The sequence below is a fragment of the Thunnus albacares genome, chromosome 24, assembly GCF_914725855.1.
Source record: "Thunnus albacares chromosome 24, fThuAlb1.1, whole genome shotgun sequence".
Taxonomy (NCBI): Eukaryota; Metazoa; Chordata; class Actinopteri; order Scombriformes; family Scombridae; genus Thunnus; species Thunnus albacares.
The window spans coordinates 18387065-18400308 of record NC_058129.1 but is presented as its reverse complement, the minus strand read 5'-3'; the positions used below and the strand labels follow the sequence as shown (position 1 = coordinate 18400308).

Below are 13244 nucleotides of genomic sequence, written 5' to 3'. Positions count from 1 at the left end.
TAGCCAAAAAGCTCTGAAGGCGTCAGTGTGATTCAAACTAAGTTCTTGTCAAATTGTCAAACGGCGTCTGAAACCTCCTTCCTCTCCCCTCGAGTCTGAGTCCAACCACTTTATAAAACTTCCTGAAACCGACAACCGTCCCCCGAGGAAAGGTCATTTATTTCTGTTTTCAAGGTCAAGAATGAGACTTTGGAACCGGACTTTAGAGAGAACGGTCTCACCACCACGCGGTCCGTTTAGTAGCTACTCGGCAGGAAGTCGTTTTAAAAGGTCAAGAAATTCAAAAGCTCTCTGATAAAATTGATGAATGAATTCCTGCAGAACTCTTCCAAGTTTTTTTTAAAAATAAAGGAGGTGAGATAAACTTTGGGATAACGTGGTGTAGCAACACAAGAGCAGAATGTTTCTGCCGTGTGCGTACAGAAGGGAGGACTGACGATGAAGAAGTGTTGTTGGCTAGCCGCAGCGCTCCACCAGACGCTAAAACAAGCAAAGACTAATAGATGGCCGGAGCGCTGCGTACGCCCAGGAGGAGGAGGAGGGGGGGGGGTGGAGGGAGGGGGGGGAGGAGGGGGGCCCAGTGAATCAGGTAAATGTGCCTCTTGAACTCTCACGAGCGCTCGCCTTTTGTTCTTCCTGTGGCGGCAGAACAATGGAGCTGTCTCGGTGATGGAATAAGCCTGCCTGGTCAATCCCCCCCTGGCCAGGCCAGGACGCCGGGGCCCCGGGCGGCCCCGGGCCCCCGAGCAGAGGGAAACCTAAGCCTGGATGACTGGCTGGATACCTGACAGGCTGACGGTGACTGGCTGAATTACTTCCTCCAGGTCCGACGTGTCCAAACTGGAAGAGTCGTTCTAGCTGAGAAATATGAGTCCAGAATCCTCAACAAGATGTTTATCAGCTTTTATCAGTTTAAACATCCCTTCATCCTGCGACACAGGAAGGCGTTCAGCTTCACACTTCTTCAACACATTTTCCATTTGCATCTTTTTTTGTGAGTTTTTTTGGTCTCAACATCAGACCTGACTTTAGAGGAAACGTTGCGTTCACTGACATCCATCCCTCTTTTCTTCCTTCTCTTTTCCTTTTCTACGTTCCTTTCTTCTAAATCCATCCCTTCTTTAATTTGCACTTTTCATCTTTGCTTCCTTTTCCTCCTTTCTATCATTCTTTGTTTCATTCCTTCCTTTTTTATTTCCTTTGCCTTTTTACTCTCTTCCTTCAGGTTTTTGTCCTTTCCTCTTTCCTTTCTTCTCTTTCTTTTTCTCCTGTTCATCATTATTTGCTCCTTTCCTTCCCTTTTTTCTTTCGTTTGTCCTTTAACTACAGTTATTCTCTGTATGTTGATGCATATTTGTTCAAATCCTATTTCTGTATTGCTTTAATGTTTTATTTTATATACAGTTTCAGGGTGACTGTAACATCTATCCAAACACTACAGATGTACATTTACATTTGAATGTTTATTCATGTGTCTCTAAAAAAAGTAAAACAACAGGAGAAATTACAGTTTACTTTGAGTACTTTCACTTGTAGTATTCTTTCAGTGTAGTACTGTGACTTTTACATCACGTGGGATGTGAAGACGTCTTCGTCTCTACACGGCGACTCTGACCGTCATGTTTCGGTGACCCAGATTTAGCTGCTATTTGTCCTCCTCCTCCTCCTCCTCCTCCTCCTCCTCCTCCTCCTCCTCCTCCTCCTCCTCCTCATGACCCCCTCTTATAATTCACCCCCAACTGTTATGAATGGTGCATTAACTCGAGCTGCTCTTTGAATGGGGCCCTTTAGCTCTCTCTCTCTCTCTCACACACACACACACACACACATATATATATCTATATATACTGGCTCTACTCAGCCTACACAGTGTATGGAGTCAGACAGAGGGTAATTATACCAGACTGGGCCAAATTACAATGGAGAATGTCTGGGACAGAGAGGGCAGTCAGCCTGCTCACAGAGCAGAAAGGAAGTTATAGAAACAGAGATAATGATACAGAGATGAATAGAGATAGAAACATAGAAATAGATTGATCAGAGTAGTGATACAGATACATAAATAGAAACAGTGATACAAACAGAACTGGTGATAAAGATATAGAGAGAAGGACAAATAGAGATGTATAGTTAGATAGAAATAGAGACTGATAGAAACAATACAGATACAGATGGAGAAAAAACAGTATGTAGAGATAGATGTAGACAAAGATGATGAAGATATAGAGATTCAGATAGAGATAAACAGATATAGAGAGAGCAGAGAATAGAAATAGAGATTTACCGACAGACATTGATAGAAAGATACAGAGATAGAGATGAATAGAGTCAGATATAGAAATAAATAGCATAGAGATAGAGATAAACATACTGTAAATAGAGTTAGATATAGAGATATAGATAAAGGTAGAGAAAGAAAGTGTTAGTGATAGATGGAGATACAAATGGAAATAAAGACATTGATGAAGATAAAGATAGATAATAAAGGACATAGAGATAGAAAGAGATATAAATGTGAATAGAATAAATAGAAATAGTGATACAAATGTAAACAGACAGACGTAGAGATGAAGATGAAGATGGAGGCAGATAGAAATAATAATAAAGATACATACGGACGGATGGATGTAAATAGATAGATAGATGATAAATAGAGATAAAATGAACAGGAGTACAGAAGAGAAACAGTGATGGAGAAAGAGACAAATACAGACAGAGATAGATATATAGAGATGAATAGAGACAGATACAGTACATAGAGAGATAGAGATAATAGAGATTAATAGATATTAATAGAGATAACAGAGATAATAGAGATAACAGAGATTAATAGAGATGACAGAGATGTTTGAGATAACAGAGATAACAGAGATAATAGAGATGACAGAGATGTTTGAGATAACAGAGAAGGACACACCTACAGACAGTCGTGCTAGCAGCTGTCATGTATCTCAGCTTCGCTCTGACTTCCTCGTTCCTCCTGACAGCTGCTTTGAACGTCAGGTGTTGTGAGTCTTTATTACAGTGTTTCAGATCAATTAAACACACACAGTCCCGAGGCCGTTTCCATGACAAACACTGAGGAAGAGGAGGAGGAGGCGGTTACGACTTTAACACGAGACACTCACGACCCGAACACACAGGAACTTTAATGAGCCTCGTGGATACTTCAGTAGATATAGAAGTATGTACAACTTTAAAATTCCTTTTGGACAGTTCATGCAACAAAATATTCATCTAGAACACGTCTTCAGTTTAATTAACATAAGTTTTATAGAACAAAACTCTTTCACACCTGTAGTTTGATGAAAAAACGACCCATTGTTGTCTTTTAGTTCAGGTTTGTTTCATATTCACATTAATTAATTACTAAGAAACTAAAGTATAAACATGAAGTCAGACGGACTGACAAGCAACTCATTGATTGGACAGTTTCTGTGATGTCATCATTGCATCATCAGCACTTCATGAACCCAGAAGAAGATCAGCTTGTGTCACCCGGAAGTACCTGATCAGTCCAGACTGTAACAGGATGTACTGTGATATTATGGGGGATAGTTATTATTGACACCACTTCTCACTGGTTTCACTCACTTTTTAATGAGAAACTGATAAAAAAAATTCATTAAGTTTTGTTTCACATTCTTAGAGAAAGAAGCAAAATTCCTGAACTGACTCTGCGTTTTACTTAAATGCAGATTGTTTCCTGAACAACGAGGGCTTAATCAGATTTTATTTTCAGACGATTTTGGCTTCCAGCGATTATGAAAACATGTTCTCGTTTTGTCTTGTGTTATAAATGTAGACGTTCAGCGTCTCTGCTGGTTAACCTTCCTTCACCACCTGACTGACAGCAGAAATCTACTGCATCATAACAGCTTTCATGTCGACTCCACGGGGAGAAATCGACAGTGTTTGTGTTTATTGATTCATTGATTTTATATCACATTGTAATGAGTGAGGGGACAGACAGACGGGGAGCTGATCAATTGATATAGATACGGTTTAACTGTTAAGTTCAAAACACATGTAGAGCAGGATATTTATGTGATTCATACAGCTGTCTAAACGCGACAAACACTCAGAGCATATGCATTTAATGAAATGGAAGAGTTTCTGTTCTGTGTACTCGTGGTAAATAATTGTGATTATGATTTTTGTCAATAATCTAGCAGCCTCACTAACATTTAACAGCTAGAAGATGGTTTTAGTCCTGGTCTATCTTGTCGATATATATCTACTGCCATTCACACCACAAACAAACTGGATCGTAGTCCACAGCTTTCACACTACGCTTCATAAACTGAACCAAACAGGTTAGGTATAAAATAACCATAATAATAATAATAATAATAATAATAATAAATCTACATTGTTGTATTTCTTACTGATTTAGAGCACAGAGTGACAAAGATTAAGATTTAAAAACTAAACTGAAATGCTTCTTTTAAGTTCCTCCAGACTTCACATCAAGATGTTTCTGTGCTGTAACCGTCGCCGCATCGTTTTGGTATTCGCTGACAGGAAACCCTCCCTTCTCTTCAGAGCCTCACAACGATTCCTTCTTCCTAAAAACTAAACACATCTCAGACGGCGGTTGCGACAACACAGAACATCGACGCGGTCGCCCGAAGGAAGCCGGTCGCCTCGTCCCGTCGGGGCCTCTGCGGCACGGTGCAGACTGAGAGTGAAGTAAAGAGGGCTATTTCTGCGGGCGTTGGGGGACCGGGGCCTGTCCGTCAGGCTGTCAGGGTGCAGAGTGAGAGGAATGGACCTGGAATGCTGACTCACTCAGGTCTCGGGACCCCAGGGAGCCCCGGGAGGCCCCCCTGTATCCCCTCCCGACGCTCGGCCCGAGAGCAGATAATGATCCGTGGCCCTGACCCCTCTCTCTCCGCTCCGAAATCCCAGGTCACCCCTGCGAGATTCCCGCTAGAGCGTGTGTGTGTGTGTGTGTGTGTGTGTGTGTGTGTGTGTGACACGAGAAGAATTTTAATGCAATCCAGAGATCAGCTGGCTCACCTCTCCCCTCCTTTTTCCGTCTTTCGCTTCTTCTCATCTTCTCCGATCCGGCAGCTCGGAGATGAGACACACCAGGTTGCAATTAACCGGATCTGAAAACTGTACAGAGGGCGAGCGAGGGAGGAGATGATGAGAGAAATGTAGAGAGAGAGAGAGAGAGTTAGGCAATGCCCTCATGGAGTTTTTCTAAAATAAAAAAAAAAAAAAACCTGAGAAAAATGTTAACAAGAAACATAACTCCATAAAGTCAGTTAAAGACCCCAAAAGGCTCCGTTTATATGGTGGTAAAATAAAGACACGACATCTTCTGTGGTTTTCTGTGGCAACACTTAATTAGTTCTGATGTTTTGGGGGGAAAAACTTCCCAGGTCCGAGAAGAATCCGCAAAAAAAAGGAAAACAGGGTTTTAATGAGAAATAAAAAGGGCAATTAAAAGGATGCACGATGAAACACACAAAGCTCGTAAAGACAGGCGGCTTACGTAGACGCGTTAAATTGGAAGCAGAAACAAAACAACGCACCTTTAATCGCAGAACCTGGGCTTCATCTCCAGGTTTGTTTGACATATTTTTTGCCTTCGAGCACACAAAAAAAAGATTATGTGTTGTGGACAAATAAAAAAAAAAACCTGTTTTTGATTATATAACTGATTAAATGTGATACATGAGATACTCCAAACTGCTTACAACTGTCATGGAGTCGATCTGTAAACTCCATCCAGCAGGAAACTCACTCTAATTTGTTAAGAGTAAGAAAAAGAAAAGACAGTTCGGACCTGAATGTTTTTATTTCTTTCAGATACTCTTAACATCTATTTAGACTCTAATAGGCTCCTCAGTCACATTATAACAGGAAATACATCATTTAATAAGCTTAAAATAATCCAACAGTCCTTAAAATCAGAGTTTCTGCTCCTGAAGTCAGGTTTGTTTTAAGGTTGTCGACAGTTATGAGGCTGAATTAATGTTTTTAAATCAACCGGTGCTGTAACGTAGAGCTTTAAAATGAATATATAAAACATTAGAAGACATTTGAGTCGATTTTCTGACTAAACGATGAAACAAAAAACAAAAAAACAGATTCATCTACACTGAAATTGCACAAATGAAGATCAGTCATCTGAGATAAAAACAGTTGCATAATGTTTTCTGGCGCTCTGAAGGAGGAAAATAACCCTGGTGATGTCATAGTGATGTCATCAGGGTTATATCAGCTTGGACGTGACTGCAGATTTATGTGTTACAAGCAGGTGTGTGAGTTTGAAAGATGTTTTCCAGGCAGGAAGGGTTAAATGCAAAGACACTAAAGGCTAGAGTTGCATTATGGGAAATGTAGGATCCAGTGTTGTTGGAGTTTGACCCACATTAGGGACTAAAAGTCAGGCCTCTTGTGGCCTCTGTTGCTTTGATTTTGACTGTCATTTTTTAAAAATCTGTCTCTCTCAACCATATGAGAGAACAATACTAAAACACTGGAGCACTTTACTGCAGGTGTCCATGATTTTCGCAACCATAGAAACACAAAACAAGACCAGAAATTCATTTTTAGGGAATAATTAAATCCTGAAAACAACCATGAGGACAAAACAGACAAGAATCATATAATGGGATTCATGCCCGTCATGCGTGGATTCAGTTCAGGGGGTTTTCAGCTGTGTTTCGTGCTCTTCAGCAGCTCCGGAGGAGACTCAGGGCTGTTTGGACGGGAAGAGGGCGAAGCAGAAGAAAGCTTTTTCCCAGCGCTGTCAGTCCTGGTTTGAGTCGGGGCTGCAGCTTCCCTCCACACAGTCCATCATCCCGTCTAGTTCAAAGAGCGTCTAGCTGCAGGTCTTTGTCAAAAGCCCGGTTGGATATCTTTTATGTTCAAGATGTAGGATTTCTTAGGACGACTTTGATTATTTATTTATTCCACTTCTCTTGTGTGATAGTGCCAATATTTTACACAAAAGTGCTCAGCTTGCTCTGAAATTCATGTTGCTTTATTGTAGCCCTTTTGCCTTTGAAATTTCTTTTTTTTTTTTTTTTTTTTGAAAGGCAAGCTCTTTTTTTGAAGTCTCCTCTCCCTCCTCTCCTCTCCTCTCCCTCCCTCCCTTCCTCATCTAACTCTGTCTTCTTCTTTGCTTTTTTCTGTTTCCTCCTCGCAGCCCCCCACCACATCTTCCCCACCTTCCACACGCCGATACCGATTGACATGCGCCATCACGAGGGGCGATACCACTACGAGCCCCACGCGCTCCACGCCATGCACGGGTAAGTGGCCTTCTTTTTTTTAAAATTTTTTTCTTTTACAGTAAATGTTTTCACATCATAAGTTGGACGAACGAGACGCAGGTTGAACCAACTTTAAGCGTCAGATCTTCTTGATGTTGTTACTACTGTAACAGCACACAGAGCTTGAGAGTGCATGTGAGCTGGTGCTGATGAGAGCTGAGCATTTGCCAAGTTCAATATCAAAAGCAGATGACAACATGCTGACTTCCAAAGTGAATAATCAATGCTAGTTCAGACATTTTTTTTTCCCTCTGCAGCCCCTTGTTTCCGATACAGTTTGCTTATGTGGGTAATGTTGTGTTGGCTGGAAGCGTCGGGGGATGAAACACTCTGATGCTCGCTGTCTGAAGTTGGTTTGCTGGAAAAAATCTCTGTGAGAAAAGTGATAAAAAATCTTCCTCAATAGTGGAGGAGGTGCCACTGAGCAAGGCATCCAATCAGCTGGAGCTTCTAGCGAGAGATCTGTGAGCCGTGAATACTGTAAGAAGTCGAGCGTCGTTTAAAAAGAAAGAGTTGATGCTACGTCTCAAATCGCTTCACTTCTGTACTTACACTTAACATTTTGAGTGCATAAGTGTGTTCACACTGAGAAGTATGGAGAAATGCACTAAAACAGTCAAAAAGTTGAGTGTGGAACTATAGACACTTCTCGCCCTCAATGGTCGCCATCTTGGCTACGTAGAGGAAGGGGAGGGACCACTTTTCAAGCAGGAAATGGCGACCGAATACGTTGTAACTACGGTGAACATCGCCACATTATACAAGTGTAAGTTATATATGTGTTTTTTAGCATTAAGCACCACTATACTGTCATCAGATATAAGCCATCAGTTTGTTTTTTTGGGTTAGTTTAGCAGTCTGTAATGATTTGGTAGCGCCAACAATAACGCCAATGCTAACCATAGCCTGTATTAAAATATGGACGTAGTTACCGTGACGTCACTCGTTGGTTTCTGAAGAGCGGTTTTGAAGCTCAAAGCGAGCCGCTCCGGCCGTCGCCATCTTGGCAGTGCGTGACGCTGCCTAACTCCCAGCCAATCAAAAACGGGCAAAGAGGCGGGCCGAACGGCTAAAACAAGCCACCTAGCGGCTGGCGGACCTGTCACTCAAAGCAGCCATGTCCTTCATTATGCAGAACTTTATGGCTTAATAAAACTTAAACGGGTGAGTTATAAAAACATTCCCCCCCGTATAGTTGTCATGAAAGAGGAAATTAGCTACAGAGACCAAAACCGTTGTTTGTACCAGACTGTAAACATGTTTATTTCTGCTGTAAAGTTGGACATTTTAACATGGGGGTCTATGGGGATTGACTCGCTTTTGGAGCCTCAAGTGGTCGTTCAAGGAACTGCACTGTTTTTGGCACTTCCACATTGGCTTCATCTTACAGCCCTGGAGGTTGCCGCTTGATGCTAACGCTAGCTAATGCTAATTTGAGATCGTCATTTCTGGTAAGTGCACAACGGCCGTGTTTGATTTGAGACGACACTATCCTGTAGAAATTCGTGCACTACGCCAGTAATATACAGTGCACTATATGAAGGTGTACTAACAGAAGTATGCGATTTGAGACACAGATTTAAACTTTTTTTTACTTTAAGATAAAAGTACCACAGTGTAAAATATAAATAGTTTCATGTTTAAAAAGCCTCTAATTCCCTCAAACAGCTGGTTAACTGTACAGTCGTTTTTTACCAAACAACCAGGAGAAAATAGTTCATTTGGTTGGGACTATTTTCAGCGGCGGATGAATCCACGTTTGGTGCTCTAGTGAGTATTTCTGGCAGCTGGACTGTGTTTGTGGGATTGAGTCAAAATAAACTAAACTTTGATTTTGTTTTTGGACGACAATTCAGACAATACTTGTTAGTACATCAGTTCATGTGATGTATTTTTCTCAGACGTGACAAAGTTCCTCCAGAGCCACAGAGGATTTATTATCAAACTGTTTTCACTGGCTGGGTAGAATTAACTTTTTATTTGTGTTTTTTTCTTTTCCTTTTAAGTGGAAAATATTTCTTAAAGTTGCTTTTTTTGTAGTTTAGAAATGTTGGATAGTTTGGTTTTCTCTGGCTCTTAATTATTCAGATGAAACAATCTGAGAAGTTTTGAGGGAAATGAAAACACGTCTTTGGTCGACTGAAACGATGCAAACATGGCCGGATTAATATGTTTTGGCGTTCTGGGCAACAATTTGCTTTTAGCCCCCATTTACCCCCAACAATCACCATCCTGTGTGCGTTGTGTATGTAGTCTGTCGCCTCTAAGTTCCTTTTAAGTCCAGTACAGGACACACAGCAGGTTATACTGTAGTCTACATGTTATCATAGTTTATATCATAAGATTTTAAACAGTAAGACAGGACCACAAGATGAATAGTGTATTTAAATTGTGTAATTAAATTGCAATTAATCAAATTACCAGAAACCCAACTGAAGCTTTATTTGGCTCTGAGGCAGTCGCCAGCTTTGTGCCGGTTGATAATTTAGTCTTACATAATAAACAACCTGGGATGACAAGTTGCAAACAGACTGTATTTCATTGTACAGGCCAGAAAAGTTGCAGGAATCCTAAATGATAAATGTAGTGGAGTAAAAAAGTACCACATTTCCTTCTGTAACATGGAGGAATAGAAGTATAAAGTAGCAGAAAATGGAAATAAAGTCGACTACAAGTAGCTGAGATGTGATTCTAACTACGGTACTAAAGGTAAAAAATAAATAAATCTCTGCCAGTTGGCTCGTATCAATCTGCAGCTCGCTCCATTAGCAGCGATCGGCAGTACCGGATCCATCACTGATGACATAATACATCCAGCCCCCCCCTCCCCTCCCTCCCTGCCTCCCCCCTCCATCAGCATCCAGCACCTCTTTATATTCATTAATGGCTTGTTGTGGAGCTAATCTGTGTGGTGCAGGCCGTGTTGCCCCCGAGCTAGTGCGATAATTAAACTCCCAGAGTATAGAGGTCACCGTACAGGCTGCATGTGCTGCTGCTGCTGCTGCTGCTGCAGCGCTGGTGGTTGAGTCCGACTTCCAGGCTGCTGTGGGCTTCATTTATTTTCCTGAGGGAAATTCAGTTTGGAAGGGAAACTGAGTGTGTTGTACACAACACTGTGCAAAATTCAACTTTGCAGATTTGTTATTTCCATTAGGAAGCATCAGAGCACCAAAACTCATGTTTTCTTACTTTTATTGAAATATAATACCAGCATTTAAGCCAGAAGTCTTCAACATCTACATACATCAGTGTTGTTGATAGTTGAATGTGTTTTTGGTTGCAGTTTATTTCAGGACACAATAAAAAATAAGCTTGCAGAGACTTTATAATATATCTTGTTCTCCTTGCGAGGTTTTTTTGTTAGCTTTTCTGGAGCTTTTGATCGAATCACATGATGTTCATCTGAACAAAGAACATAGAAGCTCAGATAACAACTAATACAGAGGGAGTGTGACTTCATTCTCTGCTCAGGACGCCATCACTCCACCATATCTTTACATAGCAAAAACTTATTTCCTGCTATATTGACGTTCAAATCGTCATATATCGGACGTTCAAGCTTTTAAAAGTTTACCCAACATGCAACAGACATGATATAAAGTCTAGGTATTCCTATACTGTAGCATTAATGAATGCACCATTAACTATTAACCTGAACAGTTTATGATGTTGTATATGGTATCATTGTAATCCTCGGCCACTAAAACATGGGGGTAGACGTCACTTTTTCTTTGTTATCATGTTTGGTTCAGGAGATGATGCAATATATATATAATAAGGTTATGGTGGAAAGTACATTGGTCGCCATGGCTACCACGAGGCGTTTTTGCGATGGCTCCATTTCTGAAAATGTTCAGGGCCCCAAACTGTACAAGTGTGCCAAATTTCATGCTTTTATGAAAAAAGTGAACATCATTTTCACCCGGACTAATCAGCAGACTGAGTTGTTTTCAAGGTCAAGAAGTAACTTTGAACCTCAACTTTTAAGCCGACGTGGACGAGAAGCCTTTAAATTACTCTAAAAAAACAGGATCTAAAAAAATCCATAACTCAATGACAACTTCAATTCCATCAACTGACTTCATCTGCTGATGAGAGAAGCTACTAAACGGACCGTGTGGTGAGACTGTTTTCTCAGATATCTTGTTTTATTTTGGTGAAAGCTGTTTGTTTGTTGTGAGGTTATGCAGGTGAGAGTGTATTACAGTGATTTCACATCAGAAATATGAAGGTAAAACTGCAGCAAACATGGACATAAGTCGCTTAACTTTATGATTATACTATTATTGCAACTTTATGAATTAATATCCCAACAACAGGAGTGTGAATTGTTCTTTCTTAACACATTTATAAATGGTTTATAAATGGTTTATAAATGGTTTATAAATGGTTTGCAGCAGCATCAGAACTGTGAGGTTTTTATATTATGCAGCGGAGTTTGTGACACACTTTGAAACAGAACAACGAGCTTCCTGTCGTCGAGTTTAAAGTTACTTTATCACAAAAGAAAAACTGGCGCCGGGACAAAAAAAAAAGTCAATAGAATTCTCCAAATAGTACTCTTACATTTAAATTCACAGATTTGATAGTGATGCATACTTCGCGCCTGGCGGAAGCAGGGCTATTCATCACGCCGGCTGGGAAAGTGGAGGGCGGGGGAGTGGAAAGGAGGGGGAGGGGGGCGCCTGTCCGCGGACTCGGCCACCTTGATTAATGTGATTTGATCTTGACAGTGGACCCCTAATTCATCAAAACCTTGATCTAGCTGTCGCTCCCCCCTGCCTGTGCCAAATTCACCTAATTACAGGAACATTGCGCAGCAAATTAAGTGCGGTGTCATTTGTCGCCTGGTGCGGCACTTTATTATACACTCGTGGCAGCGTGTCAGAGGTCCCCTCCTGGATTGTCTAACATGACATCTCCGCGCCGTCCCCTTTATCATTGTTTGCATATAGCGTAATGAGAGGGCTGGTTATTTTGTCAAGCCTGTCATAAAAAGCAGCAGAGGGGAAGCCGCTTTTTTTTCCTTCCTTTTTTCAACGGATACCGCTTTTTCCTTCCCTCGCCGTCGCCGGCAAACGACAGTGAGGCGAGGAAGTTGCAGGACGAGGCACAAGGAAGACCACGAGGGAGGGTGGGGGGGAGGGGGGGAGGGTGGGGGGTGACGGCGTCTCTGCAGATGCAGCAGAGCTTGAAGCCACCAAACATGTTAGAGGCTGAGAGGAGATCTGTGGCAGACCTGCGTACTGAGACTCGTATATCTGGATCTGGTCTGAGAGAGTGATGAAAGGACACGTCCAGCTCTGTGTGTGACACAGCGGAGACAGACCGGGGGTCAGACACAGATAAGACAGATGGTCTGTGTTAGATTATTCGATCATAGGCTCCGTTTCCGGGTGTCATTTCAAGTGTCTCGATAAAATTCAGATGTGATTTAATACACTTTTGTTTCCACTTAGCCACACAGATGAGTTTCTGTCGGCCACATCACAAATCTGTGACTACTATCCCCAACTACATGCAGATCAGGACGGCTGTTTGTTCAGTGACTGAACAAAGAAAACATGTAAACTTTAGAGGTTTAGTTACAGCAACAGTTGAACCAACAGCTTCAAAAAACTGACACAAGTACACAGATAAATCGCCCTATAGGTAACACACAAGACAAGATTTTTAGCATCTTTCTCACACACATTCACTCAGTGGTTGAACAAACTGCTCATATGTGCTAAAATCACTGGAGCTGCTGGTTCCCTCTGTGTCAGGTGACTGGGAGAGCAACTAATTTCTTCTACAGACGTATTGGACGTAGTAAAGCTTACGTACATTTTTACACTTTTTCATAATTAGGCCAGAATGCATCAGATTCTAATGGATTCACTGGCTTCTCAGATGCTTTTACTCTTTTTGTAGATTGGACAGTGACACATGAAGTGTAAATGTTGTCATAAA

At 41.4% G+C, this 13244-nt stretch overlaps 1 protein-coding gene across 1 annotated transcript in view; it reads left to right on the top strand.

Annotated features, from left to right (window-relative positions):
* Window positions 1-13244, top strand: part of LOC122976161 (zinc finger protein GLI2-like) — a 100599-nt gene that overhangs the window by 47042 nt on the left and 40313 nt on the right. Inside the window, exon 3 of the mRNA XM_044344460.1 lies at window positions 7166-7271. Within this exon, the coding sequence (XP_044200395.1) occupies window positions 7166-7271 (106 nt within the window). The remainder of the gene's footprint in view (window positions 1-7165; window positions 7272-13244) is intronic.